Consider the following 27,059-nt stretch of genomic DNA (forward strand, 5'->3'; position numbering starts at 1 on the left):
CTTTTGTTCCTTGGTGCACTGGGAGTTGCTCTCGATTTTGAAGTATCAGAGTGGGTATCTGCCAGCACAATTTGCAATATTAGAGGAAAAAAATTGCCAGAATCCAGCAGAACAGAAGTAGCAGATGATATATTTCCAATGCTATTGGACAGAGCTGTAGCAAGATCCAGATTTTTCAAGTAAAGTAGCAGCAACTTCATTTGTTTTCTATTTCTGTCATTGGTGAGAGGAGCAATTTTGGGGCCCAATGTCCAGCCCAAGGAGCCAGATATGGGGTGTATGGTGCTGGTTTGAAGGAAAGTGTCAGGATCCAAACATTTTGAACATGAATGGAGAAAAATGTCATACCATAATGTGACAGTAAAAAAACAACATGGATGCAGGTGTTTGATCTGAGATTTTACAATTGCAGTCAGCTACTCCGGGGAGACTGGAAACAGGTACCATGTATGTCAGGGACAGAATTTTGGGGCCTCAAATTCTGAATCCTGTTTTAGAAGGATTTTAGGGCAAGAGTGTGGTTGCTGCACACAAGACAGCAAGCACAGAGTGCACTGATGAAGTGGAGGCAACTATTTACCTATTTAGGCTGCAGTGAGTGCAAGTCTGGGGACAGATTTGGCCAGATCTAGCAGAATGCAACTCCACCTGCTTGGCAGCACCTCGAAGGCAGCATGTGCTGGGGCGAGGGCTCCTGCTCCTGCAGGGCCAGGCACCCGGCTCTGGTCCCTGCCCTACCTGTCCTGCAGCACCCAGCCGGCTCCCCACAGGTCTCGTTTTTCCCTCCCCTCTCCCGTTTTTGAACCACTACGAATTAGGCTACAGGGCAGCACCCCCGACGGGGACTGCAGTTTTAAAAATAGTGCAACTGCACGTGATGGGAATAGGCAAGCTGGGGGGAGGAGCGGCACCGCCGCCAGCGACGAGAACACTCGGAAAATATAAAAATTAAGGCAAGCCCTTTTGTGGTACCCACCATCTTGCAGTCATCCAGGGCTCTCTGGGTCTGGTAGGCGCTCTCAGAGCCGCTGCCCCGGCGTTCACCGTCGCGGCCGTGCGGCGAGGTCTTGCTGCCCTGGAAGATGGAGGCGGCGGAGCGGGGGCGCTTCCTGCGCCCGCTCGGTGCAGAGCTCATGCACACGCATCCGCCGCGCGGAGACGCCCGTCGCGCGGGGCCCCGCGGACGCAGGTAGGGCCTTCCCTGAAGAAGGGTGAAGGCCCGCGCTGCTCGTCGCCTCGGCCCACCCGGGGCCGCGCTAGTCAAGGCAGCGATCGCGGCTGCTGTGGGTGATAGCCTGGCACCTGCGGGAGAGCCCGGGGAGCGCCCTGCAGCATCGCCTTCGCTACCGCGGAGAGAGGCGGAGGGGCTGACGCCTTCCCTCCTTCAGCAGCATGTCAGTCCCTGCGGAACCGCCCCGCCGGTGGCATGCTCTGCCGTCCTCCTTCCCGCAGCCAGCGTGGGGGGGTGGAGAGCGGCCGTGCCCGGCGGCGAAGGGCTCCCATCCAGCGGCCCCCGAAACCTGCCCGATGCTCCCAGCGGGGGAGCCCGCCCCGCCACGCCGCTACGCGCTCCCCCGCGGCGCGTCTCTCCAGGGCGCCCGCCGGGAGCCGCTTGAAGGGGCCGGTGGGGCGGCTGGGCCCGGCGGGCTGACGCCGTCAACAGCGCGCCGCCCCCACAGGGCCGCCATGGGAGGCGGGTCAGCGCCGGGGCGAAGCGCCCTCCCAGTGCGGGTCCCAGGGAGAAGCTGGGCAGCGCCTTCCCTTCGGGCGGCTGCAGCCTCAGCAGGAACCGCCCTGGGGCCGCCGGGGCAGTTTTCCTGCGGACGTTAGCACATCATCCGTCCAGCTTTTGCCGAAGTTGATACTAATCCTCAAGAAGATTACTTAGAAAATATGTCTCTATTTAATGAAGACTTGGTTCACTGCTCAGATTTGTTTTCTTTCACTAAAAAACATCCTATTTTGGGGCTCTAAGAAAAATGCTTGGAGAGTGTGATGCAACTACACTGTAGATTGTATTTGTTCATTGTAGAAAAGATTAAATAATAATCGATTGGAGAAATTGTTCCCTCCGTGCTCCAGCAGAACAGTGCAGTTGTGGTTCGACAGGCTGATGCTCACAGTACCCCCAGGCCTTGGGCACCGGCCCCTCTGATGCAGATGGCTGCAGGGCTGTGCCCACACTGTCTCTGCAGCCACCTTCTCCATGGCCCCTTGGGGACCCCACTGCCCTGCGGCAAGCTACGGGCTGGGCCAGATTCAGCTCCAGGGTTGGTCCTATTCCTGTCTGTAGCCAGGTAGCTATGGCCATTTAGGAGTTTACCTCACTTCTGGTATAATTTTATTTCTTCAAGACATTAAATAGAAGATTTTTATGTTTCAGTAATGTTTTTCATACCAAGGGAACGCCAAACACATCATACACATAAACCCAGTCTTGCCAAGGAGCCTAAATATGCCAGCAATGGCACTCTGGCAGATTGAGGACCTCTTTTCAGGCTTTGCTGAGCATTACTGTAACTCAGACACCCTGGTATCTACCTGAGTCTGGACATTGCCTATCTAGTCTACTTTGAAACTCTTTTTAGAAATTTCCTGCTATTTTCCTAGAAATAGAAGCTACTGGATGTGTGTTAGTGTTGATGGGTTTGCAGTGCTTGCAAGCACTGTCATCACTTTAGGTAAAACAAAACTGACTTTGTAATTTTAATGCTACCTTGTAATTTTAATGCTACCTTGTAAACATACTACTAGGTCTTCAGCATCCAGAGCAGCAAGAACTTGCAGTTTGCAAGTGCTATTTTAAGGACACCACATTTTCTTTTCATATTCAACTTAATTCTATTACTCATAGGAAAGAAATGCTTGAATTTGGTGCTGCATGAGCACAAGCTTTGAGCCAGGACATCATATTGCTTCCATACACACACAAACCATTACCTAATGACAAGGGAAATATTTGAATACTGGCAAAAAGCAAAATGAATGCATCTTCTCCTCACATCTATATAGAACAAAACATATATATTTGTAAAGGGAAATTAAAATGTAGTACTATGCCACATTAATGCTAGTGTTTTAATCATTGATCATGTATCATTTTAGTCATATGTTCTAGTCTTATTTCAGGTCTCTAAGAGCTACTGTAATACCAATAATGAAATAATACTAATATTAATACTAAAACCAACAATAAATCTACCAAAGAGTACAGCATGTTTGCTTGTACATTACCTGTCTTGGCTGAAGTTCTGGTCCCTTGAAGTCAATGGCAGAAGTCCTACTGACTTTTAAAAAAGGTTAGAATTTAGTTCCTGGCGATAAATCTGCCCTGTATAAAGCTGAGTCAGAGCTGAGTTTTGCCCTTTGGCCAACATCTGGAACAGTTTTGAAGTCCCAGTGACCTACAGCATGTTCACTCCTGACTGTTTATATTTTTCTTTTTGTAATTGATAAGACCTCATGTTTTCTTAATTCTTCCAGCTGACCTCTGAAATCATCATAGAACATGATGAATTTGATGGCACCCCAGGGTTACACTGGAGAAGCAGGAGTGATAGGGAACAAGTCAGTCTGGGATGCAAAAGAAACGATTTTTGTAGGCATCCCAGTTCTCAGGCTGGGGGGAAGAGCTCCAAGCTAAGCCACCAAATGCTGTCACACGGAAGTGCTGGGAGCAATAAGACTTGGTTTGAAAATATATACCACCAGGAAACAAAATGCTCGCCTGGGAAAACAGAGGTATATATGCTGCAACACTTTCCTGAAAATAGAGAAACATGATTCTTTCCTCTTGTCTGAACTAGAGTTCCTGTTGCAAATGGCTTTATTCTAGCTTCGTTGCCTGGTGTTTAATGGATTACAAAAAGTAGGGGCTTGCTGTTCCCTCCTGCAGCAGCCTCTAAAGAGCATGGGAAGGTGACCTTGAAATAAGTTCAGAGAGTACTTGGTCCGTTACATAGTCAAATTCTTCGGTAGCTCCACATAATGAAATAAAAGTAAATATGTAGGTTTTGCTATACCTAGCCTGTATTGTAATTTTTAAAAATGAACTGAGATGAACTTTTGACTTGGGAGTATCTCTTGTCTCCAAGCGATAGATGAGCCAATGGGGAGAGCTGCTATGCTGGACCTTGTTCTCACCAACAAGGAGGGGCTGGTGGGGAATGTGAAGCTCAAGGGCAGCCTTGGCTGCAGTGACCATGAAATGGTGGAATTCAAGATCTTTAGGGCACCGAGGAGGGCGCACAGCAAGCTCACTGCCCTGAACATCAGGAGAGCAGACTTTGACCTCTTCAGGGATCTGCTCGGTAGAGTACCATGGGATAAAGCCCTGGAGGGAAGAGGGGCCCAAGAAAGGTGGTTAATATTCAAGGATCATCTCCTCCAAGCTCAGGAGCGATGCATCCCAACAAAGAGGAAGTCAGGCAAAAACACCAGGAGGCCTGCATGGATGAACAAGGAGCTCCTGGACAAACTCAAACTCAAAAAGGAAGCCTACAGAGGGTGGAAGCAAGGACCCTGATAGAATTAAATCTGGCCAAGGACGTCAAGGGCAACAAGAAAAAGCTTCTATAGGTACGTCGGTGATAAAAGGAAGACTAGGGAAAATGTGGGTCCTCTCTGGAAGGAAACGGGAGACCTGGTTACCCGGGATATGGAGAAGACTGAGGTACTCAATGACTTTTTTGCCTCAGTCTTCACCGGCAAGTGCTCTAGCCACACCGCCCAAGTCGCAGAATGTAAAGGCAGGGACTGGGAGAATGAAGTACCACCCACTGTAGGAGAAGATCAGGTTTGAGACCATCTAAGGAACCTGAATGTGCACAAGTCCATGGGACCTGATGAGATGCATCCACGGTTCCTGAGGGAACTGGCGGATGAAGTTGCTAAGCCGCTATCCATCATATTTGAGAAGTCGTGGCAGTTCGGTGAAGTTCCCACTGACTGGAAAAGGGGAAACATAACCCCCATTTTTAAAAAGGGAAAAAAGGAAGACCCAGGGAACTACAGGCCAGTCAGCCTCACCTCTGTGCCTGGCAAGATCATGGAGCAGATTCTCCTGGAAATTATGCTAAGGCACATGGAAAATAAGGAGGTGATTGGTGACAGCCAACATGGCTTCACTAAGGGCAAATTGTGCCTGACAAATTTGGTGGCCTTCTACGATGGGGTTACAGCATTGGTGGATAAGGGAAGAGCAACAGATGTCATCTACCTGGACTTGTGCAAAGCATTTGATACTGTCCCGCACGACATCCTTGTCTCTAAATTGGGGAGACATGGATTTGATGGGTGGACCACTCGGTGGATAAGGAATTGGCTGGATGGTTGCGCTCAAAGAGTTGTGGTCAACGGCTTGATGTCCAAGTGGAGATCAGTGATGAGTGGCGTTCCTCAGGGGCTGATATTGGGACCGGTGCTGTTTAACATCTTTGTCAGCGACATGGACAGTGGGATTGAGTGTACCTTCAGCAGGTTTGCCGACGACACCAAGCTGTGAGGTGCAGTCAACATGCTGGAGGGTAGGGATGCCATCCAGAGGGACCTTGACAGGATGGCGAGGTGGGCCCATGTGAACCTCATGAGGTTCAACAAGGCCAAGTGAAAGGTCCTGCACCTGGGTCAGGGCAACCCCCAGTATCAATACATGCTGGGGGATGAAGGGATTGAGAGCAGCCCTGAGGAGAAAGACTTGGCGGTACTGGTGGATGAAAAACTGAATATGAGCTGGCAATGTGCGCTCACAGCCCAGAAAACCAACTGCATCCTTAACTGCATCTCTTAACTGTAGAAGTCATTAAATCAACATGCTTGCTTAATTTTCTAAGACTGTTTACTGTACATAAAGTTAAGTATGTGTATACATCTTTGCAGTATCGACTCCTACATCACTGTTATTTGAACAACTTTTTTTACACACATTCTTTCTTATTTAGCATAACCTCAAACCACAGTTAACCTCAAATTTTTCAACAAGAAAATGTATTAAATAGCCAAATGTTTACAAAAGAAAAACCCATTGTGTATGCACACCCTATGTGTTAGACTTGGTGTGTATGTAGAACTCTAGTGCATTTACTGCATGGTGTGTTAATGGTATTTCTGGAGGAACAGATAGGCTATGTAGTACTACTGTTAAGATCTTCCTTCAAGCTGGGGATTTGGGGGCCAATGTCTTAAAACAGCATTGTGTGTAATTGGCACATAAGAAATTGCTAGCAAAAAGCAGTAGTAGTACTAACTTTTAGCCTCAACTCATCTGCATGAGATTGAAAGTAGAGAACTGGTAATGAAGAATAGGTCATCCTACAAAAAATTTGAATAACTGGTCATTCCACAATCATAGTCTTTGTATTTATTTCTTTGTAGTCTTTTTTATTTTAATCTTGTAGCCTTGTTTATTTTAGTTTTTGTAGCTATTTCTTGGATTCTGACATAGGTTCAGGAAGTTAGAGTGGTGTCTGGCTCATTTGTTGGTATCCGAACTACTATAGTGTTGAGTTCGAGGTATGCAGAAGACAAAATTATAGAAAATTATGAAGTTTGGATTATTTATCAAATTATAGGTTATAATAAAAAACAGGGGTTTAAAGTTTTTATTAAATATACCATAGTTACCAACAATCAGATTAACATTTAAGGTGCTTAAATTATCAGTAGTTAATATAATTTTTTATTCTATTATTTCATAATATATATCTATATTACTTTATTACAACATTTTTTGAATTTGCCACAAGCCTTTGAAGAAAGCACGGTTAAAAGAAAATCAGTAGTAACTGCAGTGCCTGCTATAAAAGGAAGGATTTGTCACATTTCCCAGAAAATGAAGGAACACTCGTGAAAACTCAGAATGGCGAGAGAGGAGGGTTTGCACATGTTCCCCATGGCTCTCAACAAGGACTGCAGCAACTCTGACTCTGACTGAATGTGATAAACAGCATCAAGTCCAATACAGTATCTAAAAACTGCATCTCCTATAAACCGGTAATGTCAAACACCAATTTCTTAATAAACTTTTAGCATATATATGTCAGTGTTATTTTGCTTTTTCTTTCCATTAAAGTTGAAAAGTTTCATTGTCATAAACATTTATTTGAAATAAATACTGAGCATTTTTTGCATTCGTCAAATATCTGACAAGAGAAATGTATTTTCTTGTTTTTTAAAAAGGTTTTTAAAAACTTGAGAAACAAATGTTTAGATATTTAGTAATTGACTCCTGTTGGTGGCTTTATTAAACTATTTTTTTCCCTATTCTTGCTGATATATTATTGCAGTAAATTTTAATTAATTTTGAAGTCCACTACTTGAAAATGCTAGCTTGCAATAAATCTATTTGTTTATAATACTAAATTAGAAATCTATTTACCAATATAAAAATAAATGAGAACCCAGCTGGTTTCCAATATAAAAATAACTTGTGAAATCATAACAATGCTTACCTAGGTTATAATAATGATTGCAGGAGGATTCTTAGACAACTGGTATAAATTGACATAGAAAGGGAAAACATTTCTTCAAATATTTTTCCTTATGACTATTTAATAGGAAAGAGAAGTATCTCCAGAGTTTTAATCAGGTATTTACTTTGATATGCTATGGTTTTAATATGCTTAGTACTATAATTGTACCTTCTCCCTATATATAATAAAATATTAAAAAACCCAGCACATTCGTATATACTATTGCATTCATTAAATATTAAAAAGTCTTTAAATAGACAGCAGTTTTAGTTGCATTTAACTCTATTTCATTTTTACAGGGCATCACAGAATGTACTGAATGTAGCCTCATCATTTCTAGGAGCTGGATTCATGAAGGATCATGATTCCAGAACGCTCAAGGTATCGACATACTCAGATCTTCAAGTTAGTCATTTACCAAGGGAATAGAAATTCAAAATAGGACTTAGATTCCCTCTATCTAGAAGAGAGAAGATTAGATGCAGGAGAATGGGATTCACAATAGTCATATGCTGACTGGGGGAAACAGCCCCTAAAATGCATATTTTATGCATAAATCTTGGCATATCCAAGATTAGCATTTGCCCCATTTCCCCTTCTCCTTTACCTCCGAGTAAAGCATTTCTGTGAAATAGGAACTTAGAAACCCCATCTTCTGCACTTAATAATGTATTTAAATTCAGAGAATAGTATCTTTCTTTCACTTGACAGTAAAATGTTGCTGCACCTTCACATGCTTACATAATCACCTAGTGCTTAGGGCATTTGCTCTGGACAAGGGAAGCTCCTTGGTTTTAGGAGGATATGTTTAAATCCTTTTCCTGGAAGCGCTCTGGCCACTAAACTGTAGAAAAAGATTACCATGATCAATGATAAGCACATACATAACACATACTGCTATTCTAAGGGGAGTTAGGTGCCGAGGACCTTTGGAGGGTATAGGCCTAATTCATTTTGTGTTACAGTTCCTTCCTGGGAATAAAGGAGAAATATTTGGAGAGCTGCAGCCACTGAATTTCCAGTCACCTAGAGCCTGTTCTGGCAGTGCATTGCCAGTTTGCAGTGTCATCTGACCATGCTCCCTGCCATCTGTATGATTTCCTAATGCCAAGCAGTACTGCACACAGCCAGCTATGCTGGCTCTAGTCCGTGTGAGGATTCCTGCACTAAAACAGAGAAGAGCACAGCAATTTCAGATGCAGTATGGATGTTGCAGTGGTACAGAAAAAGGACTAGTGAGAGACTGGATTTGTCCCTAACAGTAGGTTAAAAACAAGGGGCTTGTGGACAACTTTCATTGCTGAATCAGGACTTCATCCATACCTGTTTGGAAGATTTTCTTTTCTAGGACTTGACGTTTTCTCAAACAAGTCCTTGATTTTAGGTGCACTGTGACTCTGTTACTGTGCAGTGGTCGGACACACTGCTTTACCTTTCAGGAAGAAACAAATGAATCACAGTTGTTGCATTTGAAGATTTTTAAAAAAATATAATACCATTCATTATCTTTGAAATAATTTGTTACCCTGCTTTTGAAATCTACCCATTATTAATGTCTAAAAAGTGAGTAATTTCAATACATTTAAAAAGATTTTTTTTGTATTCACCATATATCACAATTGCACTGTTTTTCTACTATAATGCTGAATTATGCTTATAGTGTTTTCCAAAGAGACAACTCAACAGTCTTTACAAGCATCCTTTTGTATAAAAAAAAAGATTTGTGACTGCTATGATCACATTGCTGATCACTGATGATGTTGACAATGGAAAGGTTTCCTGACTCTTAGGTTTGTGCAATTACTACTGGATTGCTTTATTTGTATTTGTTAAAAAGCTTAGACATTAAATAAACTAATCTTTCTAGTGAGTAAAAAAACAGAAAAATGTTTGATGAATCACACTGTGATTTATATTTTGTTGCCTGAAGCAACTTGATATCTATCTGCACTATTTAAAGGTTTAGATATTTTCTTCTTTTCCTGCTGAGGGTACTTAGCTAAGCAGTATGTGGAGGAATGCTGCTAGTGGGAATCTTTCAGAAATCTCCTTCTTACCAGTGGGTCACAGACATATCCTGAAAAACTTTTAATGTTAAACTTCCTGTAAAGCAGTACATGCTAAACCAGCTTTTTTTTTTTTTTAAGTCAATAAAGAATTTAGTTAGCAACTACACAAGCCATACAAGTGTAATTTGGCTGTCCTTTGATTGAAATTATGATAATAACGATAATTTAGTTACTGTTGCCAAAATATTTGTTAACCTGTTGGATTAACACTGTAATACACGCATTTAGATATCATCTTGTGCTTGTAAAAGTGCCTTTCACTTGAGAGGCTCTAAGTGCTTTGCTCATTGAGCAGTGTTGCTACTAGACTCTGCATGGGAAATGGAAGTTCTGAAGAACTTGTTTTTAGAGATTTAAAATAATGAGAATTTGACCTGTAAATCACTCTGAAAACAAGGCACTTGAGGAATAATAGCTAAGGAAAGAGAAGGATATCTCGATTTATGGTATTGTTATCATTACACTATATTCCTGTCTTAAGCAGAATTAAATAAAAATACCAGTACAGCTTGGTAATTTAATGCCATTATGTCTGTTTTTGTTGTTTAGAATTTAATTCACTGTCCAGATGATGAATAAAAATGAGTTTGGGAGCCTTAACTCCTAGGTGAGTATACAAAACTATTTTGACAATTTTGTAGGTCATGCAATTGCTACTCGTGTAAAATTATGCTGTATGCATTGGAAAAATCTGTGCTTTTTAAGACCATTATTATTAACTTCTATGTTCATTTAATTCACAAGTCTTTAAAGAAATAAAAAGTGGGGTCCACTTCTTTAAGATGGAACCAGATAGGGCTATAAATTGCCTGTAACATTAACTTCTTGCAAACATTCTCTAAGAAAATTAGCATATTCTTCCTCCCCTGAAGTCTAATTCAAATTATTTTAGAACTAGTTTAACTTCTGACAGATGAAATGCATACATTAGCTAGCTAGAGCCATCTGCAAGGCAAACACATTCTTACCTCATATGTTTCTAACTGGAACGTGTTGTCTTTAAGGCACCATCAAATGCCATGCTATGACTGGTAATGAATTCTGGAATCATGTACAACCTCAAGGATTTATAATCTGCATGGATTAAGGACAGGCTTTTGTGAATTTCAGTTATTTTCACACTTTGATTATAAGTCTAAACAATATTTCTTGGATAGCAACCTAATTATATGAAGAGTTAATACCCCCAAACCAGGGATTATTTTAGGGAGATTGGGATTACATAGGATTCTTTAAAGTATTACTTTTCACTTTTCATTGAACAGGGTGGTCATCTAGATTTTTATGTTAATATCTAACATCCTTTATTTTATACAGGTAATACAGTGAGGCTACATGCATATTTCCCTTCTGCTCAGTCTGAATTTCATTCTCCAGCTCAGAAACAGTGGAGTACATTACATGATTAGCATTTTAATACTCATTTTTTAATGACAGAGTAAAAAGGGGTTGATATAATTAATTTTTAATGCTTGTATCAATATCAAATGACTTACCATGATCTTTTTATTGATGGCATTTACTTTTTCTGCTTCATCCTCTTGTTTGAGGATAAAAGATTACATGCGCAGTAAATTTTAAGTGATTGCCTGATTACATTTTAATGCCTTACCAGAAGCATAGAAATATTTCAACTGAAGAAAATGTTTGATGGAAAATTAAATAGATTATTATTAAGTTAAAATGGTATCTAGTGAAAAGTCAGAATATAGTTACTGCATCCTAAAACCAAACTGCAAATTTAAATAAGCCATCACTAATACAGTATCTTAGTGATATGTATCACTTGTATAACATCAATCTAGAAAGCACGGGAAGAGTTTTATTTCACTTGTAAATTAGTATTGAGATGTGGAGGGCATGAAGCTGAAGGAGTCTTTCCAAATTCTATAAAGTAGAACGGACATTAAAAAAACGTGGCTGAGGGAAGGCAGCATTGTTGATATGCCAGACGAATATTTGGTTAGCATATGCTGTAGTACTGAGGTCTAGAATATTTTTCAAATTAAAAATTACTTAGTTAAGTACACACAGGATACTGACTGCTGCTACAATATTAAAGGAAGTGCTAAAAGATACATTTGAAATTTCAAACAATCTTGTGGACTTTTTTTCAGTAGTAACATTTTTCATGCATCATAAGCAACCCTGAATGAAGGAGCATGCTTTGCCTCCCAAGGATTAATGTGTAAAGGCCTTATGCCCCTGAGAGCCCTTAGGAAACCAGGTCCAGGCAGGCTGAGCCAGGACCTTGAGGGCTTTCATCTTCAGATATGATGAGGTTCATAAACCACTCTTCTGTTCCTGTTCTCATTTCTTACCAGCCTCAAACAAAGCTGAGGGAATAGTCAGTTGTTTTCTAGACAGTGGTCAGTAAAATAGCTTTGTGTTGTTAACACTGACCTTCCTTTTTCTAGGCCAGGCTGAAAGACATCTAGTACCTGCTGCTGCTACCCAGTACTGCTATCCAGTACCTCCCTGGCAACAGCTGCTTTGCTGTCCTTTGCTTATCTGCTACTTTGCACACTTTCATGGTTGGTTCCTTGCAATAATTAACCATGCTCTGGCTCCTGGAAACCTTTATAGGGAACTTCTATTCAGGGGCCCAGAATTCACTTTGAAAAGATCTTTAGGTTTTGTTTATTTTTAGTGCTGCAAAGTGTTTTGTGCTGTACTTTGGCAGGGTATATACTTTCCTTCTGTTTACATTTGCCACAATTTTCATTAAAGGCTGTAAAATAAATTAGGTCTCAGATTCTTACCTGGGTATAAATTCAGAGTTTCAGGGGTGTATGTCATGCCTCAGCACAGCAACCAATTGAAACGGCAGAGCAGCCTCAAAGGGCAAAAAGTAATGAAAAATAGTAGCACATCATCTTGTCTCCTTTGGGTAGAGTTCAGCAGTCAAAGGTCAAGCAAAAGACCTTAAGAAAACTAGCAATATTCTGGAATGTTTTAATGAAGAAGAAAAGGAAAATCAATATCTGCCATCAGATGCCCTGGATAACTCCCAAGGACTTGCATGGGACACTTGTGAATTAGAGGACAAAAGCTGACCCTAAACTGCCAGTGGAGATTGTGTATCTGAATATGTAGAGTGCCCTGCACAGCATTCAAAGGGCAAGAAAAGCCATTTGGTTTCCTATGTAACGCTCTCCTGCTGAGAGCCTTTCCCTGAGAAGTGAGCCCTGTGCTTTTTGTTGTACAGTGTTAATCTGCTGACTTGCCCAGGACCATTCGTCAGATCAGATTTGTCAGCTTATTCAGCACATTTTCTCCAGTGTGTATCAGAGATGAAGTTTGTCCTGTAGGATCTTTCTGTTAATTTGCAATAAAATAATTTTAGTGAAATCACAATATGGAATTATGCATACCTTCAGTCTTCTTTTAGGAACACTTTTTTTTTTTTTTAAATAAGAAATCACTCTGTACAAATATAATCAAGTGAAAAGTGAAATGTCCTACATTAAAGATTACATTTTATGGTTAAACTTCCACAGCATAACACTGGACAGTACTTTCAAATAGGTTTACATTTTAAAGCCTTACAGGAAATGTAGAAATATTTCAACTGAAGAAAATTTCTGATGGAAAATGGAATAGATGATTATTAAGTTATTTTTAACTAAGTTATTTTATTAAGTTCATTTTGACAGTATGCATTTTCCAGGATTACATCACAGCAAGAAAGAAAACCTAACACATCTAAGACACTGGAGATTTAGTTTACTTTCAATCATAGGGTAATCAAATGTAAGTAAATATAAAATTTGAACTTGCTTGTGCTGAAGGAAGTGCTGAAAACTTATTTCAGAAATTCCATCAGAATATCTTTTACAGTAACAGAAAAAGTTTGTAAGACAAAAATCCAGTTGCACATACATATGAGAAAATAGACCTTTATAATGATAACTCCCATTGATTCTGCTGGGATCTGAATTACTGCTGAAGTCCATCATAAACAGGTGTATTTAAGGTTTATCAGGCTTTGGCTCCCAATATAAGAAATCCTAAAGAACCTGTATTGGAGAAAGGTGATCTTCAGTTCTTCTGAATCAGGTCCCTTTAGAAGGAAGGCCTCATGTTAGGAATGCCAAATTGAGGCACCCAAAATTAGGAGCTGCTTTTGGAAATTTGAATTCAAACCTTTACCTGTAAGAAATCAGATTTTAGACTTTAAAATTAAAAAAAAAAAAAAAAAAGTCGGTTTAAATAATAAATTCCGAATATCTGTTTCTGACAGTAAGATGACTCATACCGGAATAATACAACTAGATTTCTTGTGATTCTTTCCTTGCTACTCTTCTAAACTTTACCATCAGAGGACTGCAACAAACACAGATTTCAATAAGTATGAGGAAAGATAACCCCTTAAAGTTTGAACTGGTACCCAAAGAGAGATTGGTTCATAGAATCATAGAATGTCCCGAGTTGGAAGGGACACATAAGGATCATCGAGTCCAACTCCTGTCCCTGCATAGGACAACCCCACAATTCACACCATATGTCTGAGGGTGTTGTCCAATTGCTTCTTGAATGTTGTCAGGCTTGGTGCCATGACTACCTCCCAGGGGAGCTTGTTCCAGTGCTCCACCACCCTCTGGGTGAAGAACTTTTTCCTAATGTCCAACCTAAACCTCCCCTGGCATATCTTCCTGACGTTCCCTCGGGTCCTATCATTGGTCGGCAGGGAGAAGAGATCAGCACCTGCCCCTCCTCCTTCCCTCGTGAGGAAGCTGTAGACTGCGATGAGGTCTCCCCTCAGTCTCCTCTTCTCCAGGCTGAACAGACCAAGTGACTCCAGCTGCTTCTTGTACGGCTTCCCCTCTAAACCCTTCACCATCTTCATGGCTCTCCTCTGGACACTCTCTAGTAGCTTTGTATCCTTTTTGTACTGTGGTGCCCAAAACTGCACACAGTACTCAAGATGAGGCCACACAAGTGCAGAGTAGAGCGGGACAATCACCTCCCTCGACCGGCTAGCAATACAGTGCTTGATGCACCCCAGGACACGGTTGGCCCTCCTGGCTGCCAGGGCACACTGTTGGCTCATGTTCAACTTGCCGTCGACCAGAACCCCCAGATCCCTCTCCGCGGGGCTGCTCTCCAGCCTCTCGTTCCCCAGTCTGTATGTACATCCAGGGTTGCCATGTCCCAGGTGCAAAATCCGGCACTTGCCCTTGTTAAACTTCATACGGTTGGTGATTGCCCAGCTCTCTAATTTGTCCAGATCTCTCTTGCAAGGCCTCTCTGCCCTCGAGAGTGTCAACAGCTCCTCCCAATTTGGTGTCATTGGCAAACTTAGATAGCAAACCTTCAAGTCCTGCATCCAAGTCATTTATGAAGATATTGAAGAACACTGTCCCCAAGATGGATCCCCGCAGAACCTCTCTAGTGACTGGTCACCAGCCCGATGTAACCTCATTTACTATAACCCTTTGAGCCTGACCCGTCAGCCAATTGTACACCCATTGCACCATTATGTGTTTATCCAGCTGTATGCTGGACACTTTGTCCAGGAGGATACTGTGAGAGACAGTATGACAATATCGGATGCTTTACTGAAGTCCAAAAAGATTACATCGACTGGCTTCCCTTGGTCAACTAGGTGGGTAACCTTGTCATAGAAGGAAATCTAGTTTGTCAAGCAGGACTTTCCCCTCGTGAACCTGTGCTAGCTGGGACCAATGACTGCATTGTCTTTCAGGTGTTTTTCAATAACTCCCAGAATAATCTTCTCCATGATTTTGCCAGGCACAGAGGTGAGACTGACAGGCCTGTAGTTGTAGTAAAGATAAGGGCTGGCGACCGGAAGATCACGCGCTGTACGGAAAGAGTTAAGGGTCGACCCTCCCTTGTCTCCGCCCCTTATAACATGACACGCCTACTGCTGGGAGTATAAAGGTAAACTACTGCGCAATAAACATTGAGGCTGAACACCCACACTGTGTGTGCTGACTGTTCCTTCCCCAGCCCGGGTCGGCTGGAGATCCGCCGGTATAACCTTGATATGTAACGAACGCTATATAGTGGTGACCCCGAGGTGATCGGCTGCAGGTAGCAGCGATGGAGCTCGCAGAACTCGTAAAGGTACTAAAGTCGGTAGCGACGGAGGTGGGCGAGGATGGGGCAATAAGGAAAAGGCCCACGGGCGACTGCATCCAATGGATGCTACGCCGGGGAGTGCTCGGCGCTCCCACAGAAGTTTTTGGACACCCCAAATTGGGGGAAAATACGCAACGAGCTGACAGAAGTGATCATAAGCAATGCTGGAGGAGCCAGTGACCGGCTTCGCGCCTGGGGAACAGTAGAAAGGGTGCTCAAGAAGGGGTTTGCGGCAAAGCGGTGCTGGCTTGCCGCACGTAGAGCGCTGATGGGGCATGAAGTTCCTGGGAACGAAAAGCCAATGGGTTTAGTCTCGGAGGGGACACAGGCTGGCTGGGAGGGAGCACAGCCAGGGGGGGCTGACCCAGACTGGCCAAAGGGCTATTCCATACTATATGACATCGTGCTCAGCATATAAAGCTGGGGGAAGAAGAAGGAAGGGGGGGACGTTTGGAGTGATGGCGTTTGTCTTCCCAAGTAACCGTTACGCATGATGGAGCCCTGCTTTCCTGAGGATGGCTGAACACCTGCTTGCCTATGGGAAGTAGTGAATGAATTCCTTGCTTTGCTTTGCTTGCGCGCGCGGCTTCTGCTTTACCCATTAAACTGTCTTTATCTCAACCCATGAGTTTTCTCACTTTTACTCTTCTGATTCTCTCCCCCATCCCACCGGGGGGGAGTGAGCAAGCGGCTGTGTGGTGCTTAGTTGCTAGCTGGGGTTAAACCACGACAGTTTTTTTGGCGCCCAATATAGGGTACAAAGGGTTCGAGATAACGACAGATTTAATTGGAATGTGCTAGATCGAAGTTATAGCAGGTATTGCTGTTTAGCTATTAATCGGCAGGTTTCTGTGCTTGCCACAGGGCTTGCTTGCCTTACTGTATATTAGAGTCTAATGCTCGTTAGTGGCTGCTTTTTGCTTTCGCTGCTTGCTGTACTGCTGAACTGCTTATCATCTTACTCCGCTGTGCCTGGGAACATTTTGATAACAGCAATGGCTATGTGCCTGGGCTGGCAGATGGCCAGGGCATCTCTGCTGTTTTTCTGTACTGCTGTACTGGACAGGCTGGAACTCCAGTGTGAACTCGAGTTGAAGGGGTGGTCTGTGGGGCACAGACGGGGCCGTCGTTACTGGGGACTGAGCCAACGGAGGAAGGGGAGGTGCAGGGAGGCTATGGTGCAGCGGGAACAAAGGAGTCGGGAAAGGTGTTCCCGTTACGAGTGGGGAGTCTAGAGCAGCCACCCACGGAACCTTCGGCACCTTCTGCACCAGCGGATCCGCCACCTCCTCAATACCCCTGGGGCGAGTTGCAACAATGTGTGGAAAGGGAGCTGACTGATAGGTTGCTGGATTGGGTCCCGGGGGCCAATGTGGGATCCCAGCGGTATTGCGAACTACGTGAAGGAAGATGGCGGGAAGGAGAAAAGGAGGGCAAGACACCATCACCTTCTGAGGACGCCCCGTTGCATCCCAGTGATCGACGGGTGCTGGACACACAGAGAGCAGAGCGCAGGAAAAGATCTGAGGAACAAGGAGAACCGGCGTCACGGCTGACGACATCTGGGGGGGGTGGTAGGGCTCCCCCGGCACTGCCAGTGATACCTGAGCTACCAGAGTGACCCCTTACCCCTGGGGCAGTGGGAAAGCGAACTGGTATTACTTTGCAAGATGCTCGCTCTGTGATTGTTGCTTATCCTGTGTGTTCCAAAGGTCCCCTCTGGGAGGCAGGGGTAAACCCTCGAGGGTTGCAGCCCAACCAAATATGGCAGTCTGATGTTACGATTTATGAACCCTTTAATCCACGTAAGTATCTGCATGTCACAGTTGATACCTGCAGTGGAGTTATTTTAGCCACTATGCATGCTAAACAAAATGCTCTCGCAGTTATTTTACATTGGCAGGACTGTATGGCGCAACTTGGCATCCCACAAAAAATTAAAACAGATAATGGAGCGGCATATGTCAGCAAGAAGACAAAGGACTTTTGCGCGCGCTGGGATATTCAGTTGAGTCATGGCATTCCCTACAACAGTACGGGCCAAAGCATTGTAGAACGCGCGCATCGCACATTAAAAGGGTTACTCGACCGACTTAGGGAGGGGGAAAAGATAAGCCCAGGAACAGGGGTTCCCCCTCCCCTTGACCCTCCCTTATTTCGGGCACAGCGTCTGTTGACGACGGCACTAATTACCTTAAATCATACCATTCGAGGGAACACCTATAAAACCCAGACTGCAACCCAGGCACATTTCCGGCTCGATGAGAACGAAGGGCCTTACCCTTTGGTTCAAGTACGGGACCTGCAAACCCGTGAATGGAGGGGCCCTTATTCCCTCCGTTGTCTGGGACGTGGGTATGCGTGTGTGCAAACCGAGAAAGGGACGCTAGAATGGGTACCCAGTCTAAATATTTGACCGTATAAACATTAATCAATTTATTGAGTCTTATCTTGACAGGTTACCATTTCCCTATGCATCCTGATGGTGTGGGGGAGCAATGAGGGAGCCGCGACGAACTACTGGCTGGATTGGGCAAAATCCATGAACGTAACGAATGTGTGTCTGTATATGCCGGCTATTGGACAAGCCTCTACCTGTCTATTGTTCACCCCTTACTTCACTAGAGATAAGGAGGACAGTTGCTGCCACAAGTCAAACCAGAGCTCCACTATCCCAGGCTTACAAAACTGGAATGTTAATAACGCCCAAACTTTTAATAACCAGGCTCATAGTCTTGTTACTTGTTCTTGACCTTGTTGTGCTATTACCCCGTCTGTTACGCTTAATTATGCATTCTATGAGTCGTATATTAAGAAGTCTTACCACATATCGATTATTTTACGCGCAGCTTCCCCAGCGAGATCCAGAGCTACTGGAGCTAAGGGAGGGGGAAATGTAGTAAAGATAAGGGCTGGCGACCGGAAGATCACGCGCTGTACGGAAAGAGTTAAGGGTCGACCCTCCCTTGTCTCCGCCCCTTATAACATGACACGCCTACTGCTGGGAGTATAAAGGTAAACTACTGCGCAATAAACATTGAAGCTGAACACCCACACTGTGTGTGCTGACTGTTCCTTCCCCAGCCCGGGTCGGCTGGAGATCCGCCGGTATAACCTTGATATGTAACGAACGCTACATGTAGTTACCAGGGTCATCCCTGTTGTCCTTCTTGAAGATTGAGACAACGTTTGCCAGCTTCCAGTCAGCTGGGACCTCCCCAGATTCCCAGGAGCTTTGAAAAATCATTGAGAGAGGTCTCGCTGTGACATCAGCCAGCTCTTTCAGTACCATCGGATGAATCCCATCGGGCCCCATTGACTTATAGGGATCCAGCTGGAGCAGCAAATCCCACACAGGTTTGGAGTTGGTTGGGAGTTTGTCGTTCTCACAGTCATGGTTCTCTAGCCACATCATCGGTGTTGAAGGCCGAGGTGAAGAAAGCATTAAACGTCTCTGCTTTGTCTATGTCCCTGTTTGTGAGGTGACCATGCTCGTCAAGTAATGGGCCAATGTTATTTCTTGACTGCCTTTTGCTATTTACATATTTAAAAAAGCCCTTTTTACTGTCCTTCACAGTACTGGCCAGCTTCATCTCTAGTTGAGCTTTGGCCACGTGTATTTCCTCCCTACAGTGGCGAACGGCACCTCTGTAGTCCTCCCATGTCGCCTGACCTTGCTTCCACTGGTCATACATTTTCTTTTTTCGTCTTAGTTCTAGATTAAGATCCCTATTCAGTCAAGCTGGCCTTCTACCTCGCCTGCTTGACTTCCGACATTTTGGAGTTGCCTGCTCCTGTGCTCTTAGGAGGTGGTACTTAAAAAGTGACCAGCATTGATGGACCCCAGCACCGATGGACCCCAGCACCTTCAAAAGCTTTTTCCCAGGGGACCTTACTAAGTAGTTCCCTGAGCAGCCTGAAGCCAGCTCTCCTCATGTCCAGAGTTGAGGTCCTGCTGGCAGTTTTCCCCCTGTTACCATAGATTTTAAACTTGACTGCTTCGTGGTCGCTGTGGCCAAGGCAGCCACCAGTCGCCACTTCACCCACAAGACCCTCTCTGACCCTTACTAAAGCAGCAAGTTGAGGAAGGCACCTTTCCTGGTCGGTTCCCTTAATACTTGTATCAAGAAGGTATCATCCAGATGCTTTAAGAATCTTCTGGACCTGCTTGTACCAGCTGTGTGGTATTCCCAGTTGACATCTGGCAAGTTGAAGTCCCCCATAAGGACAAGGGCAGATGACTTGGAAGCATCCCTTAGTTCCTTAAAGAATAACTCATCCGTGTCATCATCCTGGCTGGGTGGCCTATAGTAGACTCCCACAATGACATCCGCTTTATTTGTCTGTCCCTTAATCCTTACCCAGAGGCTCTCAACTGTGCCATCGCCAACTGCTAGTTCCATGCATTCCAGCCCCTCCACTACATACAATGCCACCCCCCTGCCTCGCCTGCCCTGCCTATCCCTCCTTGAAGAGCCTGTGACCATCCATCACGGCACACCAGTCACAGGACTCATCCCACCAGGTTTCACTTATGCCTATGATGTCATATCTCTGGGACTGGGCCAAGGCATCTAGCTCCTCTTGCTTGTTCCTCAGGCTGCGTGCATTTGTGTAAAAACACTTCAAGTGCGGTTCATTGTGCTTGTTGCCTCGTGGAGCAGCCTGAGGAATCTCACTAGCATGCAGCTCCTCGGACTTTGGCATGCTATCCTGTTACTCGTCACTGCCTAGCCTGGTATTGTCCCTTTCCCCCTTCCAATCTAGTTTAAAGCTCTATCAATCAGCTCTGCTAGCTCCTGGGCAAAACCCCTTTTCCCCTTCTGAGAAAGGTGCATCCCATCAGATGTCAGTAGACCTGGTAATGAATAGACCGTCCCATGATCGAAGAACCCAAAGTTCTGCCGATGACACCAGCCTCGGAGCCACATGTTGATTATCTGGGTCTGCCTGTTCCATTCAGTGTTCTTCCCTGCTACCGGAAGGATCGAAGAGAACACCACCTGAACACCTGATCCTTCAACTAACCGCTTTTAACTAATCCCTTTTGATTGACTTAGGATTTTTCTTTGTTATCTCTTCGCTGTCAACATGGAGAACTAATAGTGGGTAGTAGTCTGAGGACCTTACCAGACTGGGGAGTTTTCTGGTGATGTCTCTTATCCTTGCCCCGGGAGGCAGCAGACTTCCCTGTGGGTTGGGTCCAGTCAGCATATGGGGCCCTCTGTTCCCCTCAGAAGGGAGTCACCTATGACAACTACCCTTCTTTTTTTCTTAACATGAGTGGTTGTGATGCGGGGGGGGGGGAGGCTGCCTAGACGACCCCTCCATTCCAGAAGGACCTGCGTCCGCTTCGTCGCTTGTCTGCCCATTTGATTCCAGGGCCTCCTACCTGTTGTGTACGGGCAGCTGGGAAGGTGAGGCAGGCTGAGAGCGGATTCGCCTGCCGCCCCAAGCAGTAACCTGCTTCCATTCTTGCCTGTCACCTGGGTCTCCCCCTTCTGCCTGGTGGCGAGAGGGTAAGGGGTCCTTTGCCTCTTGTGCTGCAGCTGGCTGGTGCATCTGTCTCAGGGATGGTGGAGTACGATTCCACCAGTCAATCTCCTTCTTTGACTCCCTGATACTCCTCAGCCTGGACACCTCCTCTCGAAGCTGTCACCAGGCTGAGCAGCTCCTTTACTTGGGCACATCTCCCGCAGGTGAGCTCACTGCTGCCGTCACATACTGACCTGAAACTCGGGCACTCCCTGCAACCCGGGACCTGGACGGCTGCATGTACCCTCGAAGGCTCTGTTTGGGTGGCTGCGTCAGTTCTTGCAGCTGGAGGGGCTGCGAGGGACCCTGAGAGCACAGCTTTTTGCCGGGTGGATACTATGGCTCCTGCTGTTCTCAGCTCCTTATAAGTGGGTAGCAGCCTCCGTTCGAAGTGGCAGGGCCCTCCCTGCACGAACTGCCGCGCGAACTGCCGCGCCACGCCCTGGTCGCCGCGCTCCTGGTGGCTCGCGCTCCCTAGGGGCCGTTTAAATCTCCCGCGGTTGCTCCTGGCAACGCCTCCGCCGCGTCACCTCCGCTCGCGAGAGCTGCCGGCTCCCGGCTGGGCTCTTGGCACGTCCGCGGGTTTCCCTGGCTCCGGGAACCCCCCCTTTCCTCCTCAACACGCGCTCGGCCGCGGAACTCACCGTAACTTGCATATTACTGCTGTAAACTAAGCTAAACTCCTTTTCCCCCTTCCTCAAATAGTTTTCAAGCTTACAAGTTAAGAATAGGTTACGTATCACATTAAATGTCCATATTTCTTTTAACTGAAAAAAAAAGTGGTGAAATCTGTACTATTCAGAGGCAGAAAAGCTTTATTTTGTCTGTTAATCTCGCATCAGCCAAAGCCTTCCTCAGTCATCAGAAAAACACATATTTTGGCTCCTCATGGAAAATGCCCAGTGCTAGCTAATGTTTTACTCTTTCCTTTACGCTATGGTCATACAGAGGTATGCAAAACTAACAGGAACACATACCAAAAAAGAACACAAAAGTGTACAAGAAAGACTACAGAATTTGGCTTAGACACTTCAGTAACAAGTTTTTTTCTCTTGATGCACATCACAGCTGTGGACTACCTACTTAAAATTAATGAAGTAGAGGCCCAAAAAAGAACTCCATTTACTCAGCTAACTGATACTACAGGCATGCTTCATATGGGTATATACATGCACGTGGTTCTTATTCAAATATGTCTATTCAAAAAGAGGAAAATGCTTTCTGTTTTTTACAAATTTATCCCATAGCCACATATACATAATACGTAGAACCATAGAATCATATAATGGTTTAGGTTGGAAGTCCAACCCCCCTGCAATGAGCAGAGACATCTTTAACTAGATCAGGTTGCTTAGAGCCTTGTCCAACCTGACCTTGAATATTTCCAGGGAGGGGGCATCTACCACCGTGTTCCATCCCTCTGATCATTTTTGTGGCCCTCCTCTGGACCCTCTCCAACAGGTCCATGTCTTTCCTGTGCTGAGGACTCCAGAGCTGGACACAGTACTCCAGGTGGGGTCTCAGCAGAGCTGAGTAGAGGGGCAGAATCACCTCCCTCGACCTGCTGGCCACGCTTCTTTTGATGCAGCCACAGATATGGTTGGCTTTCTGGGCTGTCGGCTTATGTCCAGCTTTTCATCCACCAGTACCCCCAAGTCCTTGTCAGCCGGGCTGCTCTCAATCCCTTCATCCCCCAGCCTGTATTGATACTGGGGGTTGCCCAGGTGCAGGACCTTGCACTTGGCCTTGTTGAACCTCATGAGGTTTCTCCAGCTTGTCCAAGTCCCTCTGGATGGCATCCCATCCCTCAGGTGTGTCAATTGCGCCACTCAGCTTGGTGTCATCTGCAAACTTGCCAAGGGTGCACTCGATCCCACTGTCTATGTCATTGATGAAGATATTGAACAGCACTGGCCCCAGTACGGACCCCTGAGGGACACCACTCGTCACTGATCTCCATCTGGACATTGAGCCATTGACCACTACCCTCTGGATGCGACCATCCAGCCAATTCCTTATCCACCGAACAGTCCACCCATCAAATCCATATCTCTCCAATTTAGAGAGGAAGATATTGTGGGGGACTGTGTCAAAGGCCTTACAGAAGTCCAGATAGATGACATCCGTAGCTCTTCCCTCATCCACTGATGTAGTTGCTCCATCATAGAAGGCCACTAGGTTGGTCAGGCAGGACTTGCCCTTGGTGAAACTATGCTGGCTGTCTCAAATCACCTCCCTGTCCTCCATGTGCCTTAGCATAGCTTCTAGGAGGATCTGTTCCATGATCTTCCCAGGCACAGAGGTGAGGCTGACAGGTTGATAGTTCCCAGGGTCCTCCTTTCTACCCTTTTTAAAAATGGGTGCAATGTTTCCCTTTCTCTAGTCCCCGGGGACTTCACCCGACTGCCATGACTTTTCGAATATCATGGAGAGTGGCTTGGCAACTATGTCAGCCAATTCCCTCAGGACTCTGGGCTGCATCTTGTCGGGTCCCATAGCCTTATAGCATGTTCAGGTTCCTCAGGTGGTCTCAAACCTGATTTTCTCTTACAGTGGGAGGGACTTTGCTCCCCTAGTCCCTGCCTTGAGGTCCATCCACTCAAGAGGTGTAGGAAGAGAGGTTGCCAGTGAAGACTGAGGCAAAAAAGTTGTTGAGTGCCTCAGCCTTCTCCTCACCTGTTGTTACCAGTTTGCCAGTTGTGTTTGTCGGGGAGGGGGGGTGGGGTACACTTACTTATACATTAAAATATATACTTGCAGAATATCATTTACTGTTGATTATTCTGTAAACCTATATGGTCTAAAATATAGCATCATTTTGAGCTCTCCTTTCTGGACAATTTGCAAAAATATCCAAGAAAAAAAAAAAAAAGCTTCCAGGAAAGGAATTATTTCAGTGACTTCTTTAAAATTTTACTTCAGCATCTGTTCTTGTCTGTGTGCAAGAGAGAAAGAAACTCTTTCTATTGATTATTAATCCCAACCTTCCCAACCTCAACCATTCTGTAATTTTGTGACCATAATGGCCACAATTTTTCTAGAAATGGAGAACATTCAGATTATAAATAAAAAACTCACAGCTGAACTGTTTACTGATAGGTAGTCTTGTGAGCACAGCATTAAAGGTACTTGATACCAAGAGCTACCAGTTCTCGAGCAGAAGCCAGGATCTCAGGAAGGCTGCTAGCACATCCTTTTTTTAAGCTCAGCAGTGCTCAGCATTTGTTGGGCCAGGAGAGAGTTTTGACATTCAGTTCCTGTAGCAATGATAGCAGCATTTATTAGTCCTGAGAGCAGGTTTTCCTCTGGGATGAACTGTCATAGCTCTGCTGAAATTAATGGAGCTGTGCCAAATTCCACCAGCCAAAGGATGGCTTTTGGGTTTTGATGTAGGGAAGATGTAAAAAAACCACATACTAGCAAGTCTCAGTTTAAGGACTGCGTCAAGTTTGTATTTTCCACTTTTTCTGAAAGAATTGTAGGTGCAGTTGCACAAATGGACTTCTTTTCTCTAGTACTTATTAAACCCTTTTTTTGGGTGCAGAATATGCTCACTGATGAATAATTAGCACATTTGAGAGGGCTGAGCGCTTCCTCTACTCCATATATCTTCTTCCCCGTGTCTCAGGCTTAGGGAGGAAACAACTGCTGTGCTTTCTGTAACTCAGGGACTTCGTAACCCTTCCTCTGGTCACAGAGGGTGCAGGAGGCTCCTTCAAGTGCTCTGAAGCAGCCAGTCATGTAAGGTCATGATGGATGTGGTTCAGAGGAACTGTAAAAAGTGGAAGCTAGGGAGTGCTCTGCGTTTTCTTCTAAGCATAAAACCACTGCCAATACCTCCTTTGACTGACAAGACCCTTTGTGCTGCTGCATCTGAAAAGGGACACCAGTCCCCACACTGGATGGTAGAGGGCAGAGGTACCTGAAATCATAGTCATTTCCTCTCTTTTTTTTCCTGTTTTTCATTATTGTGTCAATGAACAAATGGGGTTACATTCCTCCTGCAATACTCAGGAATACTAAGACTGAGTATTTTGAATTTTCAGTGTAAATGCTCATGCTAACTGCTGACCTCAGTTGGTTTTTAGGAAAAAGAAGAAGAGGTTTTTATTCCCCTGGACTGTAGAGTGAATGCAGTTGGAGTTTTTCAAAGGTGCCATTAGCAGGGATTGGACACCTCAGTTTTTAAATCAGCTTTGAAAATCTTGGTCTGAATGTCAGAGAAAGATGCAAAGCTCCATTATTCAAAGCTGTGATGTTGTCCTTTGATCTATCACTGGTAATTTAATATAGGGCTTTGCTGGCTCTGGTCAATTATTTTCCATTGCTCTTTCTGTTCTAAATGGCTTCTTGCTTTTGAGTGTTTCACACATTTTGGTACATAAACCCTTCCTTCCCTCTGTTTCTCCTCCACCAGCCTTCAAATCCTTCCTTGTGCTTCTCTTACAAAAAAAAAAAAATATACGAAGTGAGGGTGGGGAGAAGAGGCAGACAAATGCCAGCCTGGAAAGCAGTAGGGAATCACTGTTAGTTATCCAAGCTGAAGGGCTGCCATATGAGCAGACACTGGTTTAAAATATAAAAATTGCAAATGAACCAGGGATGCAAGTCTGGCTTCTGCTGTGTAAGTGTTGATTTAGAAAATGAACCTCACAGCGTTAGCAATGTTTTTGTCAGCAGGTTCAGCCGGGGCTGGAACAAGCCCAGAACAGCTCTGAGTCCTGGGGATATTCTACTTTTGAGGAATCTAAAACATAACTGCTTCCTGCTGTGTTAATTAGAACAAGCATTAAAAAGAGCAGATACCGTCTCTTTACAAAAGCAAGGTTGTCTTTTGGAAGTGCACTCCACGATGATTACTCTGGTGGTGATGGTGCTGACCACGGCCCTGGGGGCTCGGCTCCCTGGGGGCTGCGTGCCCAGCCAGACTGTGGGGGGCTCCAGGAACCTTCCCCCTTGCCGTCTTCCAAGACATAGTAAGGGTTTTTTCCTGAGTTCCAACCAAAGCTCTCTGTTCAGCCAGGCCGGTCTTCTTCCTCGCCAGCTCGTCTTTCGGCACATCAGGATGGCCTGCTCCTGTGCCTTTGAAATGTCCTTCTTGAAGAATGTTCAGCCTTCCTGGACTCCTTTGCCCTTCAGGACTGCCTCCCAAGGGACTCTGTTAACCGGACTCCTGAACAGGCCAAAGTCTGTCCTCCGGAAGTCCAAGGTAGCAGTTCTGCTGACCCCCCTCCTTACTTCTCCGAGAATCGAAAACTCTATCATTTCATGATCACTATGCCCAAGATGGCCTCCAACCACCACATCGCCCACCAGGCCTTCTCTGTTCGTAAACAGCAGGTCCAGCGGGGTACCTCCCCTGGTTGGCTCACTCACCAGCTGTGTCAGGAAGTTATCTTCCACACCCTCCAGGAACCTCCTGGACTGTTTCCTCTCTGCTGTGTTGTATTTCCAGCAGACATCTGGTAAGTTGAGGTCCCCCACGAGAACAAGGGCTAGGGATTGTGGGACTTCTCTCAGCTGTTTATAGAATACTTCATCTGCCTCTTCATCCTGGTTGGGTGGTCTATAACAGACTCCCACCAGGATATCTGCCTTATTGGCCTTCCCCTGATTCTTATCCATAAACACTCAACCCTTTCATCATCATCGTCAAATTCTAGACAGTCAAAACACTCCCTAACATACAGGGCTATCCCACCGCCTCTCCTTCCTTGCCTATCCCTTCTGATATGCTATTGATCCTGCCACCTTTTTTGGGGGAGAAGCCCTAGTTCCTATGTGACTGTTCTCAGGTGCTTCTGTGGTTTCTAACACATCAACAACCCTTGCGTCTTTGCTGCCACGTGGATCTCCATCCCCTACTGCCACTGAGACGGCA

At 45.0% G+C, this 27,059-nt stretch overlaps 1 protein-coding gene and 2 long non-coding RNA genes across 4 annotated transcripts in view; 2 read left to right on the forward strand and 1 right to left on the reverse strand.

Annotated features, from left to right (window-relative positions):
• The window catches only part of LOC104023412 (regulator of G protein signaling 7 binding protein), a 46,142-nt gene extending 44,320 nt beyond the window's left edge, over positions 1–1,822 (reverse strand). Inside the window, exon 1 of the mRNA XM_087762460.1 lies at positions 977–1,822. Coding sequence (XP_087618586.1) covers positions 977–1,135 — 159 coding nt within the window. The 5' untranslated portion in view covers positions 1,136–1,822. The remainder of the gene's footprint in view (positions 1–976) is intronic.
• A 4,933-nt stretch (positions 1,823–6,755) lies between these two features.
• Positions 6,756–9,146, forward strand: LOC148055185 (uncharacterized). The gene is made up of 3 exons (XR_015705816.1): positions 6,756–6,990; positions 7,769–7,850; positions 8,435–9,146. It is a non-coding gene; the product is annotated as an uncharacterized LOC148055185 (long non-coding RNA).
• A 6,264-nt stretch (positions 9,147–15,410) lies between these two features.
• Positions 15,411–18,697, forward strand: LOC148055186 (uncharacterized). Of its 2 annotated transcripts, none has more exons than XR_015705861.1 (3): positions 15,411–17,448; positions 17,530–17,676; positions 18,102–18,697. It is a non-coding gene; the product is annotated as an uncharacterized LOC148055186 (long non-coding RNA). The 2 variants fall into 2 exon arrangements; XR_015705860.1 differs by having other exon boundaries at positions 15,412–17,448; positions 17,530–17,650.
• The last annotated feature ends 8,362 nt before the right edge of the window (positions 18,698–27,059 follow it).

This window comes from Nipponia nippon, unplaced genomic scaffold (assembly GCF_047370975.1).
Source record: "Nipponia nippon isolate SJK-2023a ecotype South Korea unplaced genomic scaffold, ASM4737097v1 scaffold_26, whole genome shotgun sequence".
Classification (NCBI taxonomy): Eukaryota; Metazoa; Chordata; class Aves; order Pelecaniformes; family Threskiornithidae; genus Nipponia; species Nipponia nippon.